The 25,880-nt window shown below is 47.9% G+C and overlaps 1 protein-coding gene across 7 annotated transcripts; it reads left to right on the top strand.

Moving 5' to 3' along the window:
* The first annotated feature begins 13,416 nt into the window (after nt 1-13,416).
* ANKDD1A (ankyrin repeat and death domain containing 1A) lies at nt 13,417-25,663 on the top strand. Of its 7 annotated transcripts, none has more exons than XM_062642590.1 (15): nt 13,419-13,709; nt 16,668-16,771; nt 17,408-17,506; nt 17,801-17,899; nt 18,369-18,473; nt 18,667-18,765; nt 19,184-19,282; nt 20,397-20,495; nt 20,812-20,907; nt 21,152-21,250; nt 21,746-21,844; nt 22,859-22,954; nt 23,353-23,554; nt 24,181-24,312; nt 24,808-25,663. In XM_062642590.1, the coding sequence occupies exons 1-15, from the start codon at nt 13,517-13,519 to the stop codon at nt 24,867-24,869; spliced, it is 1,683 nt and encodes a 560-aa protein (XP_062498574.1). In that variant the 5' UTR covers nt 13,419-13,516; the 3' UTR covers nt 24,870-25,663. The 7 variants fall into 7 exon arrangements, with proteins under 7 accessions (XP_062498576.1, XP_062498574.1, XP_062498575.1 ...); XM_062642589.1 differs by having other exon boundaries at nt 13,420-13,709; nt 20,809-20,907; XM_062642594.1 differs by lacking the exon at nt 13,419-13,709 and adding an exon at nt 14,337-14,475 and having other exon boundaries at nt 20,809-20,907.
* The last annotated feature ends 217 nt before the right edge of the window (nt 25,664-25,880 follow it).

The raw sequence follows: 25,880 nt of genomic DNA on the forward strand, positions 1-25,880 counted from the left end.
TCAACTGTTTAAGAGCCATTTATCCTAAACAGGAGTAAAGAAGAGCTACATGGAGCAGCACATTGAAGCTTTGCTCTGGAGTAGGGCACATTGCACAGGCTGTGGTCAGGCTGTGATGAGCTAGATGCTGTGCTAACCACAAGCCTGGAGAAAGGAGAAGTGCTGGGGGCTGCAGCAGACACAGAGCTGGAGCTGCTGCTGCTGCACACAGTGCAGCTCCTGAGTCATCCCTGCCTGCCAGCTTGGCTGCCCTGGCCAGAAAGTACAACCAAGGCCAGGATCTGCTCCTGCTCCTCTTGGAAAGCAGTGGGAAGCATCCTCACCAAGTGCCACTGCCAGCAGTGCTGTCTGGGCTGCCTTTAACACCTTCATGACAGCTCACTCTGCAGTCATCCCCTTGGTGGTGAGCAGCACCAGAGCCTCGTTCCTCTGGCCAGATGCCAGTAAGCTACAGGAAGATAAGCTGGTACCATCATGACTGCTTCCCTTCTGTGAAAACTGGGTAGAAACTGGTCAGTAGGTTCAAAAGTTACAAGGAAGAAGGGGAAAGAGCACAAGTATACATGCCATCCTATTGCACAAGCCTGGCTTCAGCTGGGTAAAAAAATGTGCTTAGCAAATCCTCTATTCCCTTGCTGGGAAGCAGGCTGTTCCTCAAAGCAAGCTCCAAGACACAGGTTTAACTTCTAAAAATATGCTCTAGAGAAAGGCACTTTCTTCCACTCACAGTAAGAAAGCAAATCACACATCACATTCTGGCCTGAGACTGATGTTGGTAAGGAAGTGTCTACACTATGTGCAACATGATTGAGAGAAAGGCAAAAGAAAACATACATAGGATTTCCTATTTGCCTGACTGCTTTCAGTTCAATGGCTAGTCATGGGTTACTGGATTGAAGAGACTGTGTTATATGTAATCTGAAATAGAAAATGCAGAGCCTAGGTTCCAGCCAGTGATCCCACAGAACTCAGTCTGCAACTGAAAAAGAGCAGAAAGAGCTCTTCCTGTCCCAGGGTGCCAGAAGATTTACAACAGCATTGGCTGCTTTACTCTGATGACTAAGTGTTCTTGCTATTAAAAAATGTGTGGTTTATCTTAAACATGAGTCACCATCAGTGAAGCTCTCCAAGATTTCCTCTTTCCAGCTGAAGAGTTAGCAAACTTGCAGGGACAGAAGATACCCACTGTGTTTAGGGGATGGAGATCCCTGTTTTGTTATGCTGTGCAAGTTCACATACTTCAGAAAGCCAGTGCTTAATTTATTCCAGGAAACTCCATCACCATGTCCTTCTAGCACCTTACCTCACAGCTAAGCAACCCACAATATTCCTGTGACAACCGCCAATGTGATGCTACAAGGCATTAACAATTTCATTCTCAGCAGCAATCCTGCTGTCTGAGATCAATGTGAGATACTTTCAGCCACGTGTTTTCCATCCCCTCCTGGGTGTCACAGGCCCAGTCCCACCAGTTTCACTTCAGAGAGCAGCAGGAGGCTTTAGCCCTTGCATCTGCTGTGCAGTGTTAGTCCCCTCTGCCTGAGCCAGCCCAGCTTGGCAGTTCAGAGGTTGTAGAATAAAATAGATGAGGAAAGAGCAAAGGAATCCTACCTTAGTGCAGCTTTACTAAAGATGAGATATAAAGCACATGTATTCACACCTACAGGGAAAAAAAAAAAAAGAAGAAAACTTAAATATTGCAAAATGCCATTTTTGAGAAGTTGTTACAGGAGGGGTGGCTGTCAGCAGTTTAACACATGGACTGGGGAAAGGGAAAAACCAAAGTTGGCTTGATTTGCAGCAAAAAAGGATTAAAAACTTCTATTTAGGAAAGTCTTCCAGGCCCAGGGGGATGTATTCTAGAACGGGATCTACAGAGGGACCTCCAGCACTGGGATTTCTTAATAGTAGATACACGGGGAAAGTGGGTATATCTTTCTTCATATGGAGAGGTAGATGAAACTGTTGTGTGAGGTGAGATCCTTTTTGACTATATCACTTCCACAGGGCACTGGCAGAAGCCTCAGCAACAAGACTCAGGGGCTAATTATAGAACCCCAGACTGGTTTGTGTTGGAAGGGGCCTTAAAGCTCATCCAGTTCCAACCCCCTGCCACAGGCAGGGACACCTTCCACTACAGCAGCTTGCTCCAAGGCCCTCTCCAGATTTCTTGTAGCCCCTTTAGGCACTGGAGGTGCTCTAAGGTCTCCGGGGATCCTGCTGTTCTCCAGGCTGAACCAGCCCAGCTCCCTCAGCCTGCAAATAAATAATATAAATGTAATAATAAAGCCCACAGGGTATTTAGGTCTGTAACGCTGTTTTTCCTCTCACTGTGGAGCTGGGAGATGACAAACACAGTACCCTAGAAATCCCCTGCAGACCCTGCTCACACCTCCTCAGCCTGACCTGCTCTCCCCAGCTTTCTGCTCCAGGTTTCACTTCTCATCTCTCCCCACTTTCCCATCCCATGCCCCTCCTCTGCCAGAACAACTGACTCCTGGAAAGCCTGGCTCTGTGTTGATAGAAGCTGTCCATAAGTTTTAGTTGTGCTGCTGCCAAGAAAACCTCCTTCCTCGTCGCCCCCGTTGGATTCACAAGCCGGTTTCCACATCCCCGTGGGGGATGAGTTTATGCTGCGGAACGTGGGCATTTTTCAAAGTCAGGAAATGAATTTTAAAAGTATTTGCTCAAAATAAATGAATCAATGGAATGAAAATGCTGGAAACCCAAGCTGGGCTTAGAACAACCTCAGGTTTTTGACTAAAACCACTACTGGTTCTTCTTTATAGCATCTTTCAGTATGAAGACCTGAAAGTGTTTTGTGGCTATGGATGAATTCTGCCTTGTAGCACAGCCAGGAAAGACAGTGGAGCTTCTCACCCTGCATAATGAAGGCACAGACAGAGCATTGAAGAGCTGGGCTCCAAACCTATCCTCCTGCAGCAGATACATTCAGTTGGTGCAGTAGTGACATTTAGCAGCAAACATAAGATGACCTGATCATCACTGACTGAGGGAAGAGCTCCTAAAAACAGTAAAGCAGAAAAAAAAAACAGCCAATACTGAGAATCTGCCCTTTGATGACTTGTCTGCTAGCAGGGATGGGAATGGAAGTCCAAATCCTGCTTTCTTTGGGTGATATGGCAGTGAAAGAACTGTTATTCCTAGCCCATAAATGGGTGAGACATATTGTGCAAATCCTACAGATTAAATCTACCACATTGTTCGTTTAAAGTAAAAAGTAAGAACCTGAAGTATTTTGGAGATGCTCTGAGGGGAAAGCAAAGCCAGCTGCAGCAGAGAATATAAAGGGGTTTAGTGGAGAAGAAGAGGTCAGAAGCAGGAAGAAGGCAAGACATCGGGAAGCAATGCTAAGTACTAGCTCCCATGCATGGGCAAGGATGTGACACATATGCAACACAAACAGATCCAAACTCTCCTTCCCCTCAGAACCACACAGCAGAGTCATATCCAGAAAGTGGGATATTTGAAAGCTAGTTACTGGGATATTTATCACTGAAATCAATAGTATGCTAGAGTATCTCCAAAAGCCCAACAGAGATGCAAGCCAGCATGAGTAACTGGGCGAGGACCTGTGCTAACAAAACAGCAAGTTCCTCTGCTATTTCATTCGCAACAAGAAGTCAATACTGGCAGAAGGCTCAGGGTTTGTTTGGAGCACATCACCATGACAGCAAAGCTCTGCCCAGTTCTTCACGCATTGTACGACCGTGGTGAAGGGGAAATGAAGCTCAAATTAAAAACCATGGCCAGATGTCATACGGGAGATCACAGGAGATAGAGATTTGAACCGACGCTCTCTGGTAACAGCTCCCAGCATGTGGATGATTGTCCTGTCCAACAACAGAGCTGGTGACCAGCCCTTTCTCTGGAGCAATGCTGTATTTTCAACAGCACGGGTTGAGTTTCCCAAGCCAGGCAAATGAATTCCACTTGGTTTTGACTGCCAAGAACTAATGAACATCTGAAAGGTCATCAGTTCATTCAATAGTTATGTATTCGAATGACAGGATGGCTCTCAGCTTAGCCACCACACTCAATCCAGGCGGTTCAAACCCACCCACCTCCAAGGGTGGAATCAGGACCTTTGGGAATTGCTGCTGAGAAATTCCGGGCACAATGTTTTCAGGGCTAACCAGCAACTCCACACTGATAACAGAGGCTCCAGAGGCAGGGAAGTGTCCTGGTTTAAACAAACGTACATAAAAAGCTTTGAGAAGTTTGACATCTCAAAAGGGGACAGTTTTGCTCCGCAATGTGAAAACACGATTTCAGCACTTCAGTTCGTTTACAACATTTTAAGTTACCCAAAGAGTTTTTAAAGCATGAAATTACATATTCTGATGGAGCTCATGTGATTGCTTCCTCTCTGCTTACAGAAGTGGGAATTACTCTTTTTTTTCCCTTGCTCTTGCTAAAGGAAGAGAAATCAAACCCTTAGGGGAATTCAAACCTCTTTCAGTCTCACCTAGGCAGACAGAGTAGGATTCCTGTGTGTTTCAAAACAGGGCCCAGGGGTTCAGCCTGGCTCCTCTGCTCCTCCAAGGAGCTTTGTTTCGTTCTCAGATGATCCAGTTTGTGGTCCATTTGTTTTGGCTCACACAGCAGTAGCTGCACAGGTACAGGGCTGGGTTTTAAATGAGTCTGTCATTGCCCCAAGAGAAAATGCCATTTCCTCTGACAATCACAGTAAACTCTCAGTTATCAAAAGCAGTCCCTAGAACTTCTTTAAGGAGTCTGGTCTCATTCCTGTGACAAGTTTGAATTCAAAAGTGTCATGTTCTGGTAAGCAGCTCGTTTAGAATGAAGAGTATTTTCAGCACTAAACACACGAGATGTAAATTCAGGGGCTTGCAGCCAAAGGCACCATTCTATAGAACAGAAAGAGCACAGGCTGTTCCCTACAGCTCTGCTCACTGTGACAGAGGCAGAGGGCAACCTCTGCAGCATCTCTGTTCTGGTTAGACATCACCCCTGTGGACTATGAGCCATAGCCAGAAGAATAGAAGGAATTTTTTGGCTTCTGAATCAGGACCCTTGGAGGACCCCTCCCATTCATCACAGTGAATAACAGCAAATTGAAATGCAGGCACTGCCTACCCCAGTTCCCTGGCGTTTAGCAAGCACTTGCATCAGCTGATTATCACCAGTCATGTTCTACCCAAAGCTCCCGAATATTGCAACAACCTTCTGTAGGGAAGAACACAGGATGGGCATACAACACCATTAATACCATGGGAACAGCAACTGGGTTTGAAGATGCAATGTCCATAGACTGGATATGCACAAATGCACTGATGAAGGGAGCTGGTCGTTTGGGGGTTGGCCCCAATTTCTACATTTACAAACAAGAGAAGCTGACAGTTTAATGCATATTTCTTTTGCAGAGCAACTCAGCCCTCGCTGGAGTTGCTGTGGCTGTAACTCGCTGTGTTAGGAGCCATCCCCAGCAAGAAGGCACTGGAGCAGGAGGTAATTGAGGGTTGGCTCCCAGAGGGAATTTTGCCTTAAAAGGATAACTCCATTGTCATGATGAAACCAGCTTGCTTCCACTGCCTGCAGAGCTTTCTGCAGACACGGCTGCCAGAGCTGGAGGCGGTGGCGAGTATTAACAGCAGACAGCCAGGAGCAGTGACTGCTCCTTAAATCCTACAGGAGCACTGGCCTCTCTGAGCCGTGTTCTGTGAAGGGCAGCAGGACGTGCAGGCAGCACCAGAGGGTCACTTCAGTGCCGTGTAACAAGAGGCCAGCTCCTACCATCTGCTCAAGGTAAAAGGAAACCTAACAAGTGAGGGATTGCAACCAGAGGAACCAGCCTCACATGGAGAGCTTGCACTGAAAATGAGCAGTGTTTTCAGAGGGGCAGGCAGGATGCCAGCTGAAAGCATGCCAAGGCCACGTATGATTTTTTTCCAATTAAGTATTTCTTCACCATAAAATAACCAAACCCCCAGTTCTTCATTTGAGTCCATGGAGCAATTCTGATCTTTAGATCTCTGATCTTTAGACTGGATCAAGGAGAATGATGAGAGAGCAGAACCCTAGGGTGGCCTCTCGCCCAGCAGCAGGCTGCTGAGAAAGGAGAGACAGGTTTGAGGCCAAGTTTCCCTCTGGAAGACTTAAGAGCAGTGACTTGAACCTCAGCTTCCCACAACCCAGAGGAAACTGCCTTAATTCTAACACAGCTCCAGGTGTGGATACCTCCTTCTCCTCTGGCCAGCCCACCCACCTGGAACCTTGCACTGTGCTCTTCTGTGCAGTGCTGTAAGGGCTGCACTGTAGTTTTCACATGGACTAAGGCTGCAGTGGGAAAGACTGGGTTTGGCCCAGCTATAGTGCCAGGCACTGGTTTGCACCTCGCAGCTAAAGCCTCCCTGTGCAGATCCTGGGTGAGGTTTTCAAATCTGACTCATGCTCATGTGGTCTCTAACACAGAATAACCCACTCAATGTGCTGCAAAAGAAGGAACCAGGACTCGGGTTTCCCTGCACCCTGAGGAGCAGACAAAATATGCACCAGTGAGCAACAGCCAGCTCTCAAGAGGCTCCTGATCTGGCAGTGCAACAAAGGCTTACACAAATAACACACCATCCCTTCCTCTGAGGACTGGCAGCCTGCAGAACCCCAAGCAGCTCTAGTCCTTGTATTACAGTGGGACGGAAGCCCAGAGAGGTGGTGGGGCAGATTTCTGGTCACCAACAGCAAGCCATCATCGGTGGAAGCAGGATCTCCTAGCACTGAGCACTGAACACCTTTAAGACCACCAGCAACTCCCTCCTAGATCTCAGGAGTTGCAGTAACTCTTCAGCCGTTCCCAGCATTTCCCGGGTGTTGCTCCATCTGGTTCCAGGCCGTTCCTACGCCTGTGAAGCATCCGCTTGAAACAGTCCCATTCTGGGAGCTCCGCAAGCAGCCATGGAGACTCAGCACGCTTCCCCTTTGCTTTAGAGGTAGAAAACTTTATTTTCTAATCAGTCTTCCTATGCAGAGAGAAGTATTAAAAACTGCAGCAGGGTAACTGTGTTAGTGCCGATAAACAGAAACTCATCCAGAGATTAACAGCAGAAAGCTGGAGAATTACAGGTGTCTACAGGCACAGACTGGTTGCCATTTGGCTCTCCCTTTCTATGAGCAACAGCATGAAAATGAGTCAGGCTCCATAACTGAGTCACAGCAAGTGAATATAAACTTCCTCTTCAGACCAGGAGAACCTGGGCAGGTGGAGGAAGAGCTCTGTGTATTCTGCCCTAGATAAACACTGCATGGTGCATCCATGGAGCTGTGCAAGTCCTGCTGCAGGGCCTGGGATCTGCAAGCCTGTCCCAAAGGGAAGACCCTCTGGTGGAAACATATGAGATACATATATATAACATCTGCCTTCTGTTTCCTGTGCTCTGTACAGAGTGTCTCTCTCTACAGATAACCCTGTCCTTAAAGAGAAAGCAGGGGTTGTGCTTTTCAAATGCTGCTGAGACCCGCTACAGTTTGAATCAGCTCATTCTGTATCTGTGCTCAGACCACGTGCAATCACCACATCTCAGCATCATCTGCTACATGCTGAAGTGATGTGATGACACATCTGCCTGGGGTTGGTTGTTCCCTCATCCCTCCTTCTACCAGCACATTGCACTGGAGCCAGAAGCAGGCAGGCAAAGCGCTTTCTGCATTTATATGTGCCCTCTGCACAGACAGCAGCGCTGACACGCAGCTGCCCTCCTCACCTCCTCTCCACTGATGTCATGATTTTCCATGTTGCTGCTTGTGCCCAGAAGCGAGGAAGCCCCTGGAAAGCAGCAGCCCATTGTGGGAGCTGTTCCTGCACTGATCACCAGCAGCAGACTTTAAAGGAAGCCTGGTGGGCTTGCAGGCAATAAAACAAAGGCCACAAAGCTATTTGACATCAGCAGAGCTCCTCGTAGAGCGCACGACTGTGGCTGCTGTCCCAGCCCCCTTCTCCTGCCTCTAGTTCCAAGACCATGAAATTACTCATTAGGTTTGGAACAAAACTCTTTCGGTGCACTTCCATGTGGCTGGAGGCAGAGACAGATGTTTTGGGCTCTGGAAGAGAATTGCTGAGAGAGAGAAATGAAACACTTCCAAAGCTGTGCTGCTGCCTCCTAACAGGGCGCTTTCTTACTCCTATTGCACTCGGTGGTTTCCCATGGGATCAGAGAAGAAGGGAGCGACGGCATCACAGCCTGGTGACTCTTTGCTTCCACTTTGCTGTTACTAAATGCTCAAACACAAGGTTTTTTGGTCTGAATTTTGCACTGGGTCCTCCAGCATGGTGTAAGAGCAGCGCAGGGCTGTGCCTTTGGCTGTAGGTTTCAGCTTTTCAGGTTTGTGGTTGTAAGATCCTACATTTCAGCTGCACTTTTGTCCTGAAAAAGCAGAGAAGGGATTGTCTTTAGGAGCCAGACAGCCCTCAGAGGCTCAAGAAGCAGAAGATCCTCCCTCTTTTTACACATGCAGAAAAGTGAGAATAAAAGCATTGCCTGCAGGCATGTCAGCAAGGGGATTAGGATTTACTGTCCGATTCTTGCTTGGTTTATACAATGCAGCCGTTGCCACTGCCCATAAGCAAACACTTGCTCAGCATTCAAGGCAGGGAGGGCTGGGATCCCAGCTCCATCACTCCATTTCTCCTCTCAAATTCAAGAAAGAAGACTTTCCTGCCCTTCAGATCCTTCCCTGCTACACTTGCTTTTGTTCACACAGTGTTTTAAGAGCACACTAGTCTTACAGTCCTGGTTTTGAAACACCAGCCTCCACTCTTCCAGTAAGGAATACAATTCAAAGCAAGGCCAGCCTGACCACTGTGAGACAGAGACTGTCACATCAGCTCCTGGTCAGACCTAGGACTCCTGCATTAAGAGAATTTGACTGTGATGGGCTCCTACAGACCTCCTTCAGCAAAGCACCACAGAAACAACAAATATGTGTTGTACCCCCCAGTGCCTTCTAAGTTATCATTCAGGTACAAATGATACTGGACCTTTTTTTTTGCTTCTCACATCTTCCTGCAGGAGAGATGTGAGCCCAGTTCTCCTTCTCCACACCTGGAAGGAGAATACACTGGGTTGGGAGATGTGGTGAACTCGTGTCAATAAGCTCTACTCAGAGGCCAGGGATCAACAGGAGTGACCTGATCATCAGGAACAGACCTGGCCACAGTGCTAATTGTGTGTAAGATTCGCTTTCAAAGCCACATAGAAGCTTAAGCCCATTTATCTTTCCAAGGGATTTAAAGGCCTATCGGCTTTGGGATGTGAGAGTGACAGGAGAGAGAATTCAAACTCACCAGCTGAAACTTCCAGTTGCTGTTAACATGGATAGAACAAGCCCATGCAGCAGCATCTTGTCAGGCAAGACTCACTCACTGACCCTTTCTGTCATTTCCTGGCTTCCTTGAGACTTCTCCTTACAAACAAGCAAACAAACAAACCCCTGAATTTCTCTAACATGTGATTTCCTCCCAGTGCCATAATGCTGGATTACTCCTAAACCAGAGAGCATCAGTCTGAATTTCTCTAACATGTGATTTCCTCCCAATACCATAATGCTGGATTACTCCTAAACCAGAGAGCATCACTCTGTGATACAGGCTGCTTCCTGAGCTAGGAGCAACAGCTCTGCTGGAATACCTCCTCCTGCATTTTCTGAAACACTATACAGGATGAGCAGAATCTGGGAAGACAGGAAAAATGGAATTACAGGCTTGTGAAATGGACACTAACAAACCCCTGAAGTGTTGAGCTCCCTCCGCTGCGTCTGTGTTTAATCCAGTCATCAGACAGTCTCTGTTTAACCAAATATTTGACTTCAGAATTGGGCCTGAATTGTTATTGGCAAAGCTTCCAAGCTCCACGGGTCCCTCTGACAAGCTGTTCCTCTGTGGAAGCCTTGCAAGGAGATGAATGCAGCCTTTGAGGAAAGTGCTGGATCCCTTCTCAGGCTTCCCGAGTGGGTTTGTGGAGTCCTGTCAGGTGTCCAGAGTTTCTGAAAGCTTCACGTATTGACTGTTAGGAGCTACAGGGCTGATGTTTGTGTGCATTGCTGGGGTGTTCCCAGAGGAGTTTTGGCTTCGCAGCATGTCACAGCAAAAGAGATATCAAAGAAAGCCCCAAAAATAACTTAGTCTACAGGACAACTAAAAGCCTAACCCAGACAAAAAATAAATAAGATGGAGCCACACATGAAGCCATGCAGCCAGAGCTGTAACGTGTACTCCATTCTAACGGGACATACCTGGAAGCGTGGTTTGCAAACCAGGACACACCATTAGTCCCTTTCATACCCACAGCGGGGACATAAAGCCCCTCAAACATACAGTTCCTCATGGCATCAATGGCAGCTCTGTGCCACAGTGCCTGAAGGACCTGGTTTAGGCGCAGAGCCCACGGTGGCTATCTCAGAACATGGTGCTGTTTGATACCCAGTCATGCAAAAACAGTTCATAGGCACTGAAAGAGGAACGTGGCCATCCCCTTTCCCATGCAGTATTCAAGTGGCAATATTCATTGGAAGCATATGGAAGCCAATCCTCCAGGGCTGGAGTTCCCTGAGCTTGGCTCCTCCACTGTAGGCAGCTCCAGTGAAGCAGAGGCTTGGCATCCTGGACTACAGGCAGCTGCAGGCAGGAGGAATCACCTTCCAGATTTGCTTCCAAAGGAAGATTAGAAATTAAACTCCAATTTGTTAAACCTTTAGGTAAGCAACTGTTTCTGCATAAACATATACTAGTTTGTGGGCTGTGTTACACGGCTAGCTGCAAATCTGACTGACTTTAACATCACAGTGTACACAACTGAACCAGAAAGCAAACAGAGGCACGTTTTAAGGTGGCATGGATTAAAAGAACCTGGCTCATGATTTTTCAATAGAGATTGAAAACAGTGATTAGCCTAAACTAACATGTAAAAATCGTGCTTGCAAGGTAAGAGCACAAATGCTACGTCAGAGAGCTTCACTTCCAAGTGAGAAAGAGCACATAGCTGCCTTAGCTAAAATTATTCTTCAAGTGAAATAGTCAAAGACTTTAACATTTTCTGAAAGATGGGGTCAATATCTGGAATATATTACAGAAAGAGCTCAAATTACCACCTCCCCCTGTCATTTGTTATGCTACAGCGTTAGTGGAAAAATCCAAAAGCTCTCTTAGGTCTGTTAGCTAGACAAGTGCTCAGCATCGCTAACAAATCCTTGCAGCACTCAGTATCAGCAGAAAGTCCTCATTCCTTCCATCCCTGAACACATACCTATTTAGTAAGGACAGAAGGAACTGCCTACATTGCTTTTTTCCTGCCTGTTGGAAACACTCAAGCGCACGAGCAGATGCAAATGTTCAGTGCATCTGTGCTCCTTCTCTCCTGAGGTCAGCATTAAGCACCAGAAGAGCTGTAAGTGATCAGTCCTGGCTGATTCAAGCTCTGGAGGAGGTGCAGACAATGACATTAACAGTGGCAGGTTAAATCCAGACAGCTTTCCATCCAAGGATCTCTTGCAGTGTAACAAAAGCCTACCAAGAGCCCGAGGTCCCACCAAAGGCTGGGATGGATGTTCCATCCATACAAGCGGGGATTATTCTCTGCCCTATTCAGTGCTATTTCCCCAGCCCCCAAACTCTGCGGTACCCCGTGAGAAGGGCTCATCCCTTCTCAGTCATTCCTGCTGGAGCCACTCCAATTTGTCTAAAGGCACTTAAATATTCATTGCGAGAGCAGGGCTCTGTCTGGCCGGGTGCACAAGCTGCTCTCCAGGGAGAGGGGACACCTGCCTTCTCCACTCCCTGCTCCATCAAATCATTAATTATTTAAAATAACAGGAAAGAGCAAGAAAAACTCTCCCCACCAGACATGCTCCCAGCCTGCTATTTACGGTACTCTCTGGGGTCTTGTGGAGACCAGGGAATGCATCTCCCCTCCGGCAGAATCAAGGATGAAACCTAGCTTTCCCCTTCCCTCGGGGAGGATGCTCTACCCGCTGAGCTATTGTGCAAAAAGAAGGGCTTCGCCTTTATCCAGACAGAGCTTATGTTTGCTTTTCCTATCGGGAGCGGGTGTCTTTTTTTAACTCAATTTGAATAAAAGGAAAACAAAACATCAAATCTAAAGCTCTGAAACCAGCAGCTACCCACAGACCCACGCACAATCTGTGCAGGCTCAAGAGCTTGGGGTCTACCTCCCCATTTCACAGCCAAGTCCTTGCAGTGGGTCAGCTGCATCAGTGCAGTGCTTGGCTATGGAGACCCTCAACAGAGGGCTTGAATGAGGTGGAACCCCACAGCTCAGCCATGCTGCTCCCTGCCCTCAGAGCTCTGGTGCAGCAGTGCCCGCAGAGAGAAGTTTCTATCACATCAGAGCTGCATAGACCCGAATCGGGGTGCCCGGGACAGGGGTGTCCCCAAAACTGACCTGGGCGCGGGGAACAGCCCCATCTGTACCTTGGGGTTCATCGCTCGCTGCAGCAAACGGTGGCAGATGAACAGCGCTGGCACCCTCATGTGGCCGCCGGGACCGGTGTGTGCTCGCACTCAAACACCGAGCATGGGGGCTGCGAGACTCGGCCAGGAACCTGCTGAGAAGGAGAGAGGGGGCCATGACAAGGACAACGCCTCTAGACCAGCATGGCGCAGGGAGGGAATACAGATCTGATGTCCTCTCTCCTACCCGGAGACCGACAGCATCTGGCTGCTGGAGAAACCAAAGTCCTGATGGAAGTTCATGGCTCCTGGTGCTCACCATCCTGGCTTTGAGTGATGCAAAGAGTTAACCAATGTTAACTCTTTTTTGGGGGGTGTTAGGGTTAAGCGGCTTGCTTGACAATGTTATTGCTTGCCCATAACAAACATTTATCATGTTCATTATGCCATGTTAGAAGAGGATAGGAGGACAAGGCTACTGATAAGAGGAAGGAACTTTCTGGGCCCTGAAACAGGCTAAAACCAGCCTTGTGGTTTGGACAATGACCAAGTCACCAGGGAGCATGCACAACTATTAGAGGTAAGAAGTTTAAGCAGAGGAAGAGTCATTTACTTCATCTTGAGACCCTCACCCACGACCACCAGGAGTTACTGCGCAGGTGCAAAGGACCTTTTCACTCATTACAATACAAAGCAGGGATAGGACATGAATATGTATAGGTGTGTTGTATAACCTAATAAATATGTATGATTTAAGAGAATGATTTAGGGGAGAGAGAGGTTGCGTCACGCATGCCTTTCGGGGAACGATCCCCCATGCGCCTCAGCGCTGAATAAAGCATACCTGCTTTACAAGTTTAACCAGTTGTGGAGTCTACCCGCGTATCGTGCGGAGCAGGTCATTCCTTTCTCCTCACACCGCCTTCCAACGCGTTTGAGGGCCAAAGAGCAGTGTTCACTGCATCAACCCAAGCTGTTGCCCGATGCCTCGCTCCAAGACTGAGCGCAAGCAAACACAGGAGAGAAAATGGAAGGAGAACACTTGCGTGCCACACTTACCCTGGCAAACCAGATATGGGGAGAGGGCCCAGACCCACACCAGAGACCTTGCAGCGGCTGAACCGAAATGGCTGTGGCAGAAAACATGGCCTTTGCATAGCTCCAGGACTGATTTGCTGCCAGGACAGCCCCTACCTGGCCCTTCCTGACAAGACAGCAGCATCTCTCCAGCCCCAACACGCATGGCACTCACAGGACCAACACCCGGGTTTGGGTTTTAGGCTTTTTTTTTTGGCTGTTTTGGACCTTTATTTTCCTACTTTTTGCTACCTAACTCATACCCCAGGAGAGGCAGGTACCAGAGCAGGTTCTCCCCCCAACCTCAGCTCAGCTGCTGGTTCCTTCCTCCTCATGCTATCAAAACGGTAAAGAAAATAAAAGACAAAACCAGACCCAGATGCTGAAACAGGAGATTTAACTAAAATTGAGCGTAGGGTGCTTTTAACCCTCTCCTGCAGCCGCTGATGTGCCTGGGCTATGTGGTACATGGGAGCATCTCATCCCCTGGAAGCACCCAGATCTGAACCTTGTTTTCAGGGCGAAAAAACCAACAGCCCGGCCCGTATTTCCCACATAACGGAATTCCCTCTCCTTCTACATCCGTTTGGAAAGAGAATTAAACCACCCGCAGCCTCCGAGTAGCAGCACCTCGGCAAGCCGCGCTGAGGTAACGGGCGGCACCGGCGTGCAGCCCCCCGGCCCGAAACGGCGGTGCCTGCGTTTCCCCCCTCAACTCCTCTCAAACCAGCCCGAAAACGCCGTGTTCGTGAGGAAAACGCCGTGTTCGTGAGGAAAACGCCGTGTTCGTGAGGAAAACGCCGTGTTTTGGGTTATTTCGCTTTAAATAACAGCTGAAGGGGCGCTGTGCAGGCGCGCTAGGCCCGCCCTGAGGCGGCGGGGCCGTTGCCATCAGCCCGCCCTGAGGCGGCGGGGCCGCGCTATGGGGGACGAGCTGGCGGCGGGGGACGACACCCGTGAGTGGGGCCTCGGGGGGCCGCGCCGGGAGCGGGGTTTGTGCGGTGGCAGAGGGCGGACCCAGCGCCGGCCTCCGTGGGGGGCTGTGGGGCAGGGCCGAGGTGCTTTAAAGGCGTCTAAAACCCCACCGAGAAACAAAGCCGGTTTATAGCCTACTGCGGGAAAAGGGGTGATTTAGCCCTAGAGCATCCTGTATCCCGTCCTGTATCCCTAAGATGCTGCATGGAACGCCGGTAACGCTCACTTCAACGTTCTGTCCCCTCTTTATCGGCCGGTGGCAGGCTGTCCTGGGCTGTCTTTGTGTCCTGCAGCCTCAGCAGGCAGTTCTAGCGTGTTTCTTTGCACACCTTTCCTCTCCTTTGATACTGTTTTAAACCTCTTGCGTAATAAGCTGCATGTGAGTTGGTGCATTGCACTCACGGTGAATGGTTTAAATTGTTTTCCATGCTGTTTGGGATAACTGAATTCATATTCAGTGCTATGAGGTGTGAAATACCCTGGAATGTGAGCTGGGAAGAGAAGGAAAACTGCTAAATACCTACTGAAACACTGACTGTTGGATGGGTGCATGGTATGATGAGGAGTGCATTTACATCTACAGGGCTGGCTTCACCAGTGTGGACACTAAATGGGAAACGCAGACCATCAAAATGAGGAAAGAATATGAAATCAAAGGGATGTTTGGCATCTCTTGGCAACGGTGATTGTAAAATGTAAGAACACATTTTGGTCACCTGGGGAGCAGGGACAGCATCATTGGCTTAACTGAAACACAGGATTTACTCCACTGAACAGAGATAAGCATTTGCAAGGATGTCATTTGTGTGTAGCCGTTGGTGTTGATAATTGGCATAAACTCTACACACTTTTGCCACGTTCTCCTCTCAGATGAAGGGTCCGTGCAGTGTGGAAATGCAGTCCCATTAACACACCCGACCAGAGAGAACAAGGTCTCAATATACAGCACAGAAAATCTGGTTCCTGTAGAAATCAGTGTCCAAGTCCTACTGTTTTAACAGCAGGTCCAGCACTCTTGAATGATCCCTATTAAGATTTGTGTTGTGTTTTTCATGAGCTAAAGGTTTTTGTTTGAAGGCAAGAGGAACAGAAATTTGAGGGTGAAGTTACACCTCTGCTGCCTTATGAGCCTGTAATAGGGGTGCCTTTGTACTGTGCTCCCCAGAGAGAAATGGGGTAGTGCTATTTGAACAGCAAGCGTGTTTATCTCCTCAGTGTGGTGGGATGGCAACACTAGGATGCTTTGATGCCTCTTGTATGGCATATGGTTAATGTCTAGCCAATATGTTGATACAAGCTGCAGTTGCACTGAGCCCCTGCTACCCTCAAACTGCAGCCTGAGATATGCAGAAAAGAGCAAAGCCAGCTCTCCAGTGGGATGTGACTGGCTCAGGGTCTAACTCAAGCCTTTCTTGAATGGACTCCCCAATAGTGCTGGGGCAGAAACTGAGTCCAACAAAGACTGACACCAGCCTTGCCAAAATCCTCCATCAGGCTGCAGCAGGCCCAGAGTCGCAGCCTTGCTCTTGTTTCTTGGCAGGAACGTTTGCTCAATCAAGGAGAAGATTGCTGGGGCAAGGCCCAGCGCGGAGAGCTAACACTTAAATTGTGCCTAACTGTGCAGGACAAATGCTGCCAGTCAGCTAAATTAGCTGCAGAACTGCCACAGTCTGTTAAGAGATGCAACACTAATCACAGGCCAGGCTAGTGATTTTGTGCTGCTTGGCTGGTGCAGGTTGCCTGAAGGGGAACGGCAGGACCACGTGTAAAGACCTCCTTGTAGAGCAGTGGGATGTAAGGGGAAGGATGGAGGAAAGGGTCTGTGTCTTCTGCCCCAGCCCAAGCCTTTGCACCAGCTCTGGGCCTTGGCGCATGCCCAGGGGACATGGCCTAATGGGTCAGAAGGTTTTTGAGCTGGAGCAGAGAAAGACATTGAATTAGAATTGAAGCCTGTAGGACTGGAAGAGCACTGATGTGGCACAGGGTACTCAGGAGACAGTTGGAGAGGACAAATCCAGCAAACACGGCAATGTCCATAGGGCTGGGATTCTTGCTGGAAGAATCTTTCTGCACTTGAAGGCCACCTGAGATGAAGGGGAGGTTTGTTGGGACATGCTGCCCTGTGCTCCTTGCCAGCACTGTTTTAATGCCCACTCTTCTGTCTCTGCTGCAGTGCTTCATTCAGAGAAGGAGTTCCACGATGCAGCGAAGCGTAATGACACGGCCAGGATGGAGCAGCTCATCAGGAGAGGGGTTGACATCAAAGCCAAAAACAACGTAAGTCCTTGGGTTTTCCACCTCTGGGCTGCAGGAAGTGGGGAAGGTGTGTTTCAGAACTGCTCTTCTGGTTAGCCACTCAGTTGGTCAGAGCTGTAAAGTACACCACCCAGTGCTCAATAGGGCCTGTGGCAACTGCGCAGTTTCACACAGCATTGTCACCTTGGCCAGACTGGAAAGTTGCAAGCACTGAGGGAGGGTAATAATTTATGGTTCCCCTAGGAACCTGTGTGCCAGATACACACAGCTGCAGTGAAAGGTTTTGATTTTGCCATCTCTGTTCACTGAGGCTCTGGGACTAACAGTTCCTGGTGCAGGTCTCTCATTGACCAGTAGGCACTTGGAAATACAGGATTGTACCCATCCCTACTGTTTCAATCAGTGGTCAGCAATGGTCTTTATTCCTGTGCTGTTGTTACAGTCCAGAACTGTAGTTTCTGGGTAGAAGATGACTAACACTTGTCTGCCTGACAAGAGAGGAAATTGAGAGAGGGCTGTGTCCAAAGAAGGCCTTGCACAGTGTGAGAAGTTCTGGCTGCATAGATGGCAAAGGAGATTTTGGCCTTCAGGAAGGCTGGTGGATAAACACACACTCTGCATACATCAGCCTCCCCTCTCTTCTTCCTTCCCTTACAGGCAGACCGGGCTGCCCTGCACTGGGCTGCAGGAGCAGGGAACGTGGATGCTGTGCGACTGCTCCTGGACCACAATGTCCCGGTGGATGACGAAGACAATGTACAAAGGCTCCCTTATATGTCCTGCAGATGTGTTCTGTGCTGGGGGAGCACCGGGGCTGGTGCTGAGCTGAAAGTTACAGACATCACCTTAGCCCTGGGTGGGTGGCACAAGGCATTGCAGTGCTTGGGAAGCTGTGGCAGGTGCAATGCCTTTCTGGAGCAAGCCTTGTTTTCTGCTCTTTTTGGCCTTCTGCTTGCATGCACAGTGACCAGGAAGTAGGCTGGCAGAATCAGTGAGAATGATGGGGATGGTGGTGGCTGCAGATAGCTGCATCTCTTTTCTCTTGCCCAGTTTGGAATGAATGCACTTCTGCTGTCTGCCTGGTTTGGCCACCTCCGTGTCCTGCAGGTCCTCGTCAACGCTGGGGCCAAGATTAACTGTGTCAATAGGGTAAGAGAGTCTCGCTGTGTGGGTCCTTCACACAGCTCTAGAGAGTGATGGATGGGGGAGAGGCTTTTCTGTGAGCTAAGGTGATTGTATGTGACAGCATCTGCTATGGGGACTGCCATCTCCACTTCTGCCTTATTCCTAAACCAGGAGTAGTATTTGTAGCTTTATGGGTATACATTGCTTGTTCACCTCACATGTGTGCAGTAGTGATGTGGAAGGTGTTATAGAAATGGGAAACAGGTTTAGTGTATCAGCAGTCTTTGTATTTTTTAACAGACCTTGGTCAGGAAAAGGAGCATTAATACTTGAGTCATAACCTGCTGTCTGCAGCACAAGCTAGTTTAGCCCTAGAGGTGGAGGGAGGCATGGAATGGGTCATTGCTAATGGAAACAGCTTGTTAAGAAGAGACTGTACCTCAGTTCCGGACTTGTTAAATGAATGGTCATTTATTCCTGTTCTCCTCTCCAGAATGGCAGAAACCTGCTCCACTGTGCTGCTCAGAAGGGACACATCCAGGTAATGGAGTTCATCATGGAGGACCTGGAGGATGTGTGTGTGGATAAGACAGACAAGGTAGGAAGGCTTTTCACACAAATGTAAACCAGAATAAAACTTAACAGAAGAATAAGTTTTGAAGTGCAGCACTTTTTCCCACTGTGGACTGGATTATTGTCCAAGGAATTATTGTGTTGCTTACAGCAGATGCTCTAATCTTGTGCTTTCTGAGCCTTTCTTGGACTATTTCTTTGTTTCCTTGTTTCCAAAGTTGGACAGGACAGCGTTTCACCTGGCTGCAGAGAATGGGCACCTGGAGGTGGTGGAGTTCCTAATTCGACTGGGTTGTTCTCGCAGTGCCAAAGACAAGGTACAGGCCTAAAACACACACAAGGGAGGTAAATTCCAAGGATTAGAGGATGTAAAAGTCATGGAGCAGAACACCAAATGAGGCTCATGCAGGCAAACTGTCAGCAGTTGTAACTGTGGTTGTGGTATGTCAGGGCTCTTCTTCCCTATCCACTTGCAAGTCATTTGCACCTCAGCCCGTGTTGGATTTCTCTCCAGTGCTTTTCAGATGAGATACACAGTGAGCCTGGTGGTCCATGCTCCAGTTAAGGTAGCTGGGCTCCTTGCCTCACTGCTGCCCCTAATAGAAGACTGCTTCAGGCTTGTGATACTGGTTACAACCTCCTTTTCAGTCATGCTGGATATACTCTGTGCAAGGTTGTGGCATATGAACACTCAGTCCTGTGATACATACATGTATGAAGTGGTTATACTTTCAGGAAGAAAATACAGCATTGCATTTAGCTGCTAAAAATGGACACCTCTTTGTGCTTCAGAAGATTATAGATGCCGGAGTCGACCTTGATGAAAAGAACATGGTAAGTGTATTTAAATGAAATAAACCCCACAGCAGTTTTATCCTTTCCCTCCCTAGACATACTCTCCTGCCACAATCAGGCTGAGCACTCAGTATTGACAGGAGAGGTCTAGAGGATAGCTTTTACCTAAAGTGTATGTGTTCAAATGCAGGTCACAGTTGCATAGCACCAGTGAAAAGCAGCATCTTCCTTGGACCAATATCCAGTTCTAAAGTGTTGCCTTTTACTGCTGTATATGCTCACCTTATCACTCAAATTTGATCTCCATTTTTTTCCCTGACCCTTGTACATTCAAGCACCTAAATAGTTATCGAGTGTGCTTTAAACTACACTTTATAGTATTGACTTAGTCACTGAACATATGGACCTTCTGTTTGAGATCTCTTTTTAACAGACCTGCTTTGGAAAATTATGTGGGTGGAACATGGTTAATGACTTGATAGCAAATATTGGCTTAGTAACGTTGTTATTTATTTCAGGGCATGCTCCCAATTGAGCTTATCGGCAGTTTTTTTAGTCTTTAGTTACTGTCTTTGAAAAGTATATTTGATTGTGATTAAGATCTGAAAGAAAAGGGACACCACCTTCTGTGGTAACTCTGGTGGCATTTGTTTTCCCCCAGATGAGCTGCCCTTTGTGCAAAGAGCAATAATCAAAGCAGATTAAACCTTCTGCTTGCTTCTGTTTTCATGTAAAGAAATGAGCTCTGGACCTCAGAAGGGAGAACGAGTGGTTGGGGGCCATGAGTTTTCAGGTCCTCCTGTGGCTGTCTCTGGGCTATTCCAAGAAAATGGCTTGTCTTCATTGTCCATGTGAAATGCTCTTTTGTTTGCTAATGGGCTGAAAGAGAGAAAAAAATAGGAACACGATGTTTGCCTTGTGGCCCATGGGCCAGCTGTCTCCAGTGACATAAGGACAGAGCAGTGCTTGGGCATATCAGTGGCAGGTAACTGTGCCCTTTATCTTCCTAACAATACACTGGAGATCCACGGCCCTCAGAATTGGTATTTTAACATGTAACAGGTTCAGAAGACAGGGTAGAGACCTCATTCTGCTGCTCTGTCTGCTCCTTGTCTACAGAAACGCTGCTTGTCTCCTTTTTTGCCTTGTCCAGGAAGGACTTACAGCTCTGCACATGGCTGCTGAGGGGGGTCACAGTGACTGTGTGAAGCTGCTCTTGGAAGCTGGTGCTGATGTCAATGCTCAAACACAGGTTAGCTCCACAGAGGTGGTTCCATTTCCAAACATGACTGTGTGGGTTTTTGCCCAAATCTGTGGCCTTCCAAGTCGGGCACCTATTATTGAATGAGGCCACGTGGAGCCCAGCACTTCACAAACAGTGCAGATGGCTTTATACAAAGAGGTGGGTGATGCTCTGGCTGTGGAGACAGTGTCTGTGAATTTCTTGGTATGGGAGCATGGGGCTCTTGCAGGAGAGAAGCAGGGAGACCTCTGTGGATAGCCTGTAACAGCTGCAGCCCTGAGAAGCCCTGACTCACACCCATCTCTTTTGATGTGCCTCCCAGAAGAAGATGAACTGCCTTCATTATGCAGCACTGCATGGCTACGAGGAGACAGGCAGGATCCTTCTGGATGCAGGGATCCACATGGATGCTGTTAATCATGTAAGTCTGATTAATGCTCTTATCACTTACAAAAAGGTAAAGCCAAGTTGTGGAGCTATTCAAGAGCACAAAGCAACTTCACAAGGACTAGTGCTGCTGTGGTGTCTGTGCTTACGGAGCAGTGCCCCCAGTCTACCTCCAATCCAGGCTGGAATCTGTCTTGGAATAAGACATGCTGGGCACAGCATGATCCTTTCAGTGCCCGAGCTAAGCTCTTCCTAAGCACAGGCTCTTCTTTCCACAGCAAAACACATCAGCGACACACATCGCAGTGCTGCAGAACTTCCCAGCCATGGTGAAGCTCTTCATCGATGCAGAGTGTGACCTTGACATTGCAGATAATGTAAGACTGCAGCTCCTGTTCTTTGAAACATGAACCAGTTCCATGGGGGATTTGATCACCTTGGGGATAGGATTAGAGAAGAGTGCTTTAAAATGGGGAAAACCTGGAAGCGCAACTTCGGAAACATGAGAGCTGTGAAATGATTGAGTATTGCAGTGAGGTAACCAGTTGATGACATTCAACACCTGGGCTGTGCTAGGTCCCTAGGAGCTCTGCACAGCTTATTGCAGAGTCAGTCACTCCTTAGTCTCAAATAGCATCAGGGAGGCTTTCTAGTGCTGGTGCTGGGGCAAACCAGTTCTGCTCAGCTTGAGGAACTCAACTCCAGTTTGAGGCAGGAGGGCGTTTAGCCCTCAGTTTAAAAAGGGATAGAGGGGAAGGGAGGGCAGAGCTGACAGGGTTCTTACAGCACTTGCTCCTGGTATTGTTCTGTTCTGTCCTTCCAGCCTCATACTTGTCTTCCTCTAAAACACAGACCTTTTCCTCCTCCTGCAGAGGCAGCAGACCCCTCTACACATCGCTGCAGAGCACGGCAGGCAGGACATGGCAGAGATGATTCTCATTGCAGGAGTTAATCTGAAGCTAACAGACAAGGTAAATGTCTCCATGGGTCAGACAGATTCTGTGGGGTCAATATGGATGGTCTTTGCCACTGTTGTCATTATTTTCAAGGGAGGTTAGTAATAATATTAAAATCTGGGTATTTCCAGGGAGAAGGCCTTGAAACACTGCTGAGCAGGTTATTTTGCATTCTAGTTAATTCAACAAAAGCATTGTGTGAAAAGCAGATATATATTATAGCAAAAGGAATTCCAGAGGAATAGGGTAAGTTGCGTGCAGCCTGAAAGTGTGGTACGCATACAGAAAATGCAGAAGCGGGTTTGGGCAGCCTGTGGAACCACAGTGGGACTCAGCACAGGAAACATGTTCCCACTTTGCTGTGTGAAATTTGGTTTCTGCTCACATCTGAGACTAGAACTGCTCTCCCTGGCATGCCTGAGGGCTGGGCTGGCTCGCTTTCCTTCATGCAGCATTCAAATCTTGTTCCTTTCTGCTATAAGCTTTTAGATACAGACACAAATCATCCCTGTGCAATCCCAAATTATATTCATGTTAAGGAGTGTAATTACAGTTTCATAGTCCCATCAACCTGTGCTTCTCCTAGGAGACTGTTTCTAATCATGTGTATGTGGAGCCTATAAAATTAATGAGGTTGTATAAATCACCGGAGTTTCATGTGCCAGCAAACCTGCTGTGCAAAAGACTATAAAACACCTCAGACTGTAGTGCTGAGCTGGTCCTTGGCTGGCTGCACCCATGTTGCTGGGGGTCTAAGAGCACCCTGCATTCCACTGAGGGATGCAGGATGCTTTCCCAACCAACAGCAAGATGCTGCAGAGCCTGGAAAAGGACTCCTCTTGCCCTTAAGGCAGTAGCTCCAAGCTAGCTCACATCCAAGGTGTGTACAGGTGGAGAATAGGGGTTGTTCATCCTCATTGTTCAACAGGCCATGCTGCCTGCTACTACAGACTGTGGGGTGGGCATGGAGATGGTACCTCCTAAGCAAGCAAGGTCTTGTCCAGCTCATTTGTCCCCTTCTCATTTCAGCAAGGGAAGACATCTCTGGACATTGCTGCTCGGGGCAATCACATCAACCTGGCAGACATGATTATCAAAGCCGATCGGTTTTACAAATGGGAAAAGGTGAGCAGCATACACACCATCCCCTGTGCTTCCCAGGGCAGCTGTGGCTTTGTCCTCTCCACGGAACCAGCTGTCAAAAGGAAAAGAAATACAGGACATGCTGGGACAGCCTGACCTCTGCTTTCATCTCCTTACTTAAGAAAAACAGAAGTCCTTACCATGCCCACAACATCTGCTTAAGGCTTTCCTTATTTAAAACAGCCCCTGTTGCTAAAAAACCCAGGCTGTGCTGAAGGGAATGGGGGTTTTCAAAGATTCTTTGGCAGCTGTTCCCAAAGCCCTGCAGAAGGGACTGGGATACCATTAGCTCCTTTTGCCCAGGAGGAGAAACTGGGAGGCTGGGGAATGAGAGGTACATCTGCAGTATCCTAGCCAAACCCTCTCTTCTGGCTTTGCAGGACAATCTGAACAGTGACTCTGACTCCTGGGTAGCAAAGAACTTGACCTTTAAGCAAGATCACAGGCTGGAAACACAGCACATCCGCTCAGTAATGTGGAGATTGGCTACCAAGTACCTCAGGCCTGGTGAATGGAAGAAGCTGGCACATTACTGGAAATTCACTGATGCCCACATTAGGGCCATCGAGCACCAATGGACAGGTATAAAACACCACCCTGATATTTGCCTTCCTTCACTTGGTCTGTGATTCTAGGAGAAGTCTGCAATAACAGCAAAGCATGAATTTGTCTAGGAGTAAAGCACACAAACACAGGGGTTACCAGTTCATTGCTCCCTCCCGAGGCACTTGCCAGACCTGCAAGTTCTTGCTACAATTCCTGTTCTATAGGACAGAAGAAATTTGGTAGTTTTATTTTTTGTCTTTTAAGGAGCTGAACCAAACAGGCAGTGAAGTCCCATAGGATTTGAGAGATATGGTAGTAGAAACAGGTTCTTCATTTCACAAACAGATCACAGCTGGTTTGGTTACTGTAGTTTGCACGATGCAAGGATGGGGCTAAGCTACACTCTGGGGCAGAAAGTCTGTATTGCTATGAGAGGTTGCCTGACAAGCCCAAGCTCATGCATGGCCACTCCATGAGTTTCACATGAATTAGCAAGCACACCACAAGCAGGAATTAAGCTAAACTGTACTTTAGAGCTTTCTAGTAGGCTCCAGAGAGGAGAGCGGGATGAGGGGTGTCCAAACTCACCGGTTTCGAAATCCACTCTGGTCAGGGCCATGCACTGCAAGCACAGGATTTCACTTCTGGTTTCATCTTGCCAGGCACTAAAAGCTACAGGGAGCACGGCCACAGAATGTTGCTCATCTGGCTCCATGGTGTGATCACAGCGGGAGAAAATCCAGTGAAGGGATTATATGAAGGCCTTGCAGGGATTGGAAGAAGAGATTTAGCAGGTGCTATATAATGCTTTTGTCTTCCTTCAAATAACACACACTGAGCACTACTTGAATACTGTGGTGACACACCGTATGCGGAGGAAAAACTAACACAACTTCACACAAGATGAAAGCCACCCTGCCCCTTGCTACCTATTATTAATGCATCCTGCCACAGCTTTGTATTTTCATAGAATGGTTTGGGTTGAAGGGACCTTAAAGCTCCTCCAGCTCCAACCCCTGCCATGGGCAGGGACCCCTTCCACTAGAGCAGCTTGCTCCAAGACCCTGTGTCCAACCTGGCCTTGAACACTGCCAGGGATGGGGCAGCCACAGCTTCTTTGGGCACCCTGTGCCAGCGCCTCAGCACCCTCACAGGGAGGAGCTTCCTAATACGTACTGTAAATCTCCCCTCTGGCAGGTTAAAGCCATTCCCCCTTGTCCTGTCCCTACAAGCCCTTACAAAAACCCCTCTCCAGGTTTCTGTGTAGCAGAACTTTCTCTCTTTTACAGAAAGCATTCGGAAAAAAGCAAACGCCGACTCTGCCTCTCCACGGAAGTGTGTAGCAATGTAGCACCAGGAGGGCACCAGTGACTCCTTCAACTTGTCCTCAAGTTAGAGGAGAAACACTTGCTGTGCTGCTGATCAGGAGGCAGCTGCAACTTAAGGGCTTCTTGTCATCAACAGCTGGCACCACTGTTGCTTCCCTCTCCGGAATAGGGAAGGCATCAGCAAAGCCAATGGCTTGAAATGCCTCTTTACAGAGGAAGGAGAGTTTTGTCAGCTGCTGCATATGGTCTGGGTGCTGTAGCAGGAGCTCAGCGAGCCAGCCTCGTTTCCCATACTGTGAGCATCAGGAACTGCTGTTTTACTATAACTGGTTTACATCTCATTTTTGTATATAAATTTTAATTGTCTGTTTGTAAGTTATTGAGGGCAAAGCCCTTGCTTTCAGGACTGTTCTTTACTTACCTTGTTTTGGGAAGTGTCTGTCCCTTGTGTCCTAGTATGTTCAAAATGTCCTTGTTAGGGCAGGAATTTAGAAGAGTCAAGGCTCCCACTTGGTCCTTCTGGAACCACGACGGCTGTGATCTGTAACAGAAAATTTCAGATATCATTAACATACACTGTTTATAGATGTACATTAACCTATACATACTGTTCATGAATCAACCAGGTAACTTCCTTAATCCATAGGTTACACTTTTCAAGCTGTAAGAGAAGATGATCATTGGTTATCTACACAGCCTCTGACAAGGACATAGTTTTCTTAAATACTTACTTATCACGTAATACTTTGTATTTATTTTTTACAGTGTTTCAAGAGTAAAATAATGTCTGTATTTCAATAAATCCAAGTTTTACCCTTATATTTGCAAGTTACATCCTAGTTATTCATTATTAAAACAACACTACATAATTCTTACTTAGAGCTAAACCAGCAAAAACGTTATAATTAAAGCTTGAGGTGGACTCAAGCTTTAATGTGCTGGTGTTCTTCATCCCTAGAGGTGGCTGTAGAGGCAAACCAGGACCAGGGTAATTTACAGAGCTTTTCTCTTGTAGTCACAACAAGAGACCCTTA

Source organism: Pezoporus occidentalis, unplaced genomic scaffold, assembly GCF_034315485.1.
Source record: "Pezoporus occidentalis ecotype Australia unplaced genomic scaffold, CSIRO_AGI_Poc_V1 ctg72, whole genome shotgun sequence".
Lineage (NCBI taxonomy): Eukaryota > Metazoa > Chordata > Aves > Psittaciformes > Psittacidae > Pezoporus > Pezoporus occidentalis.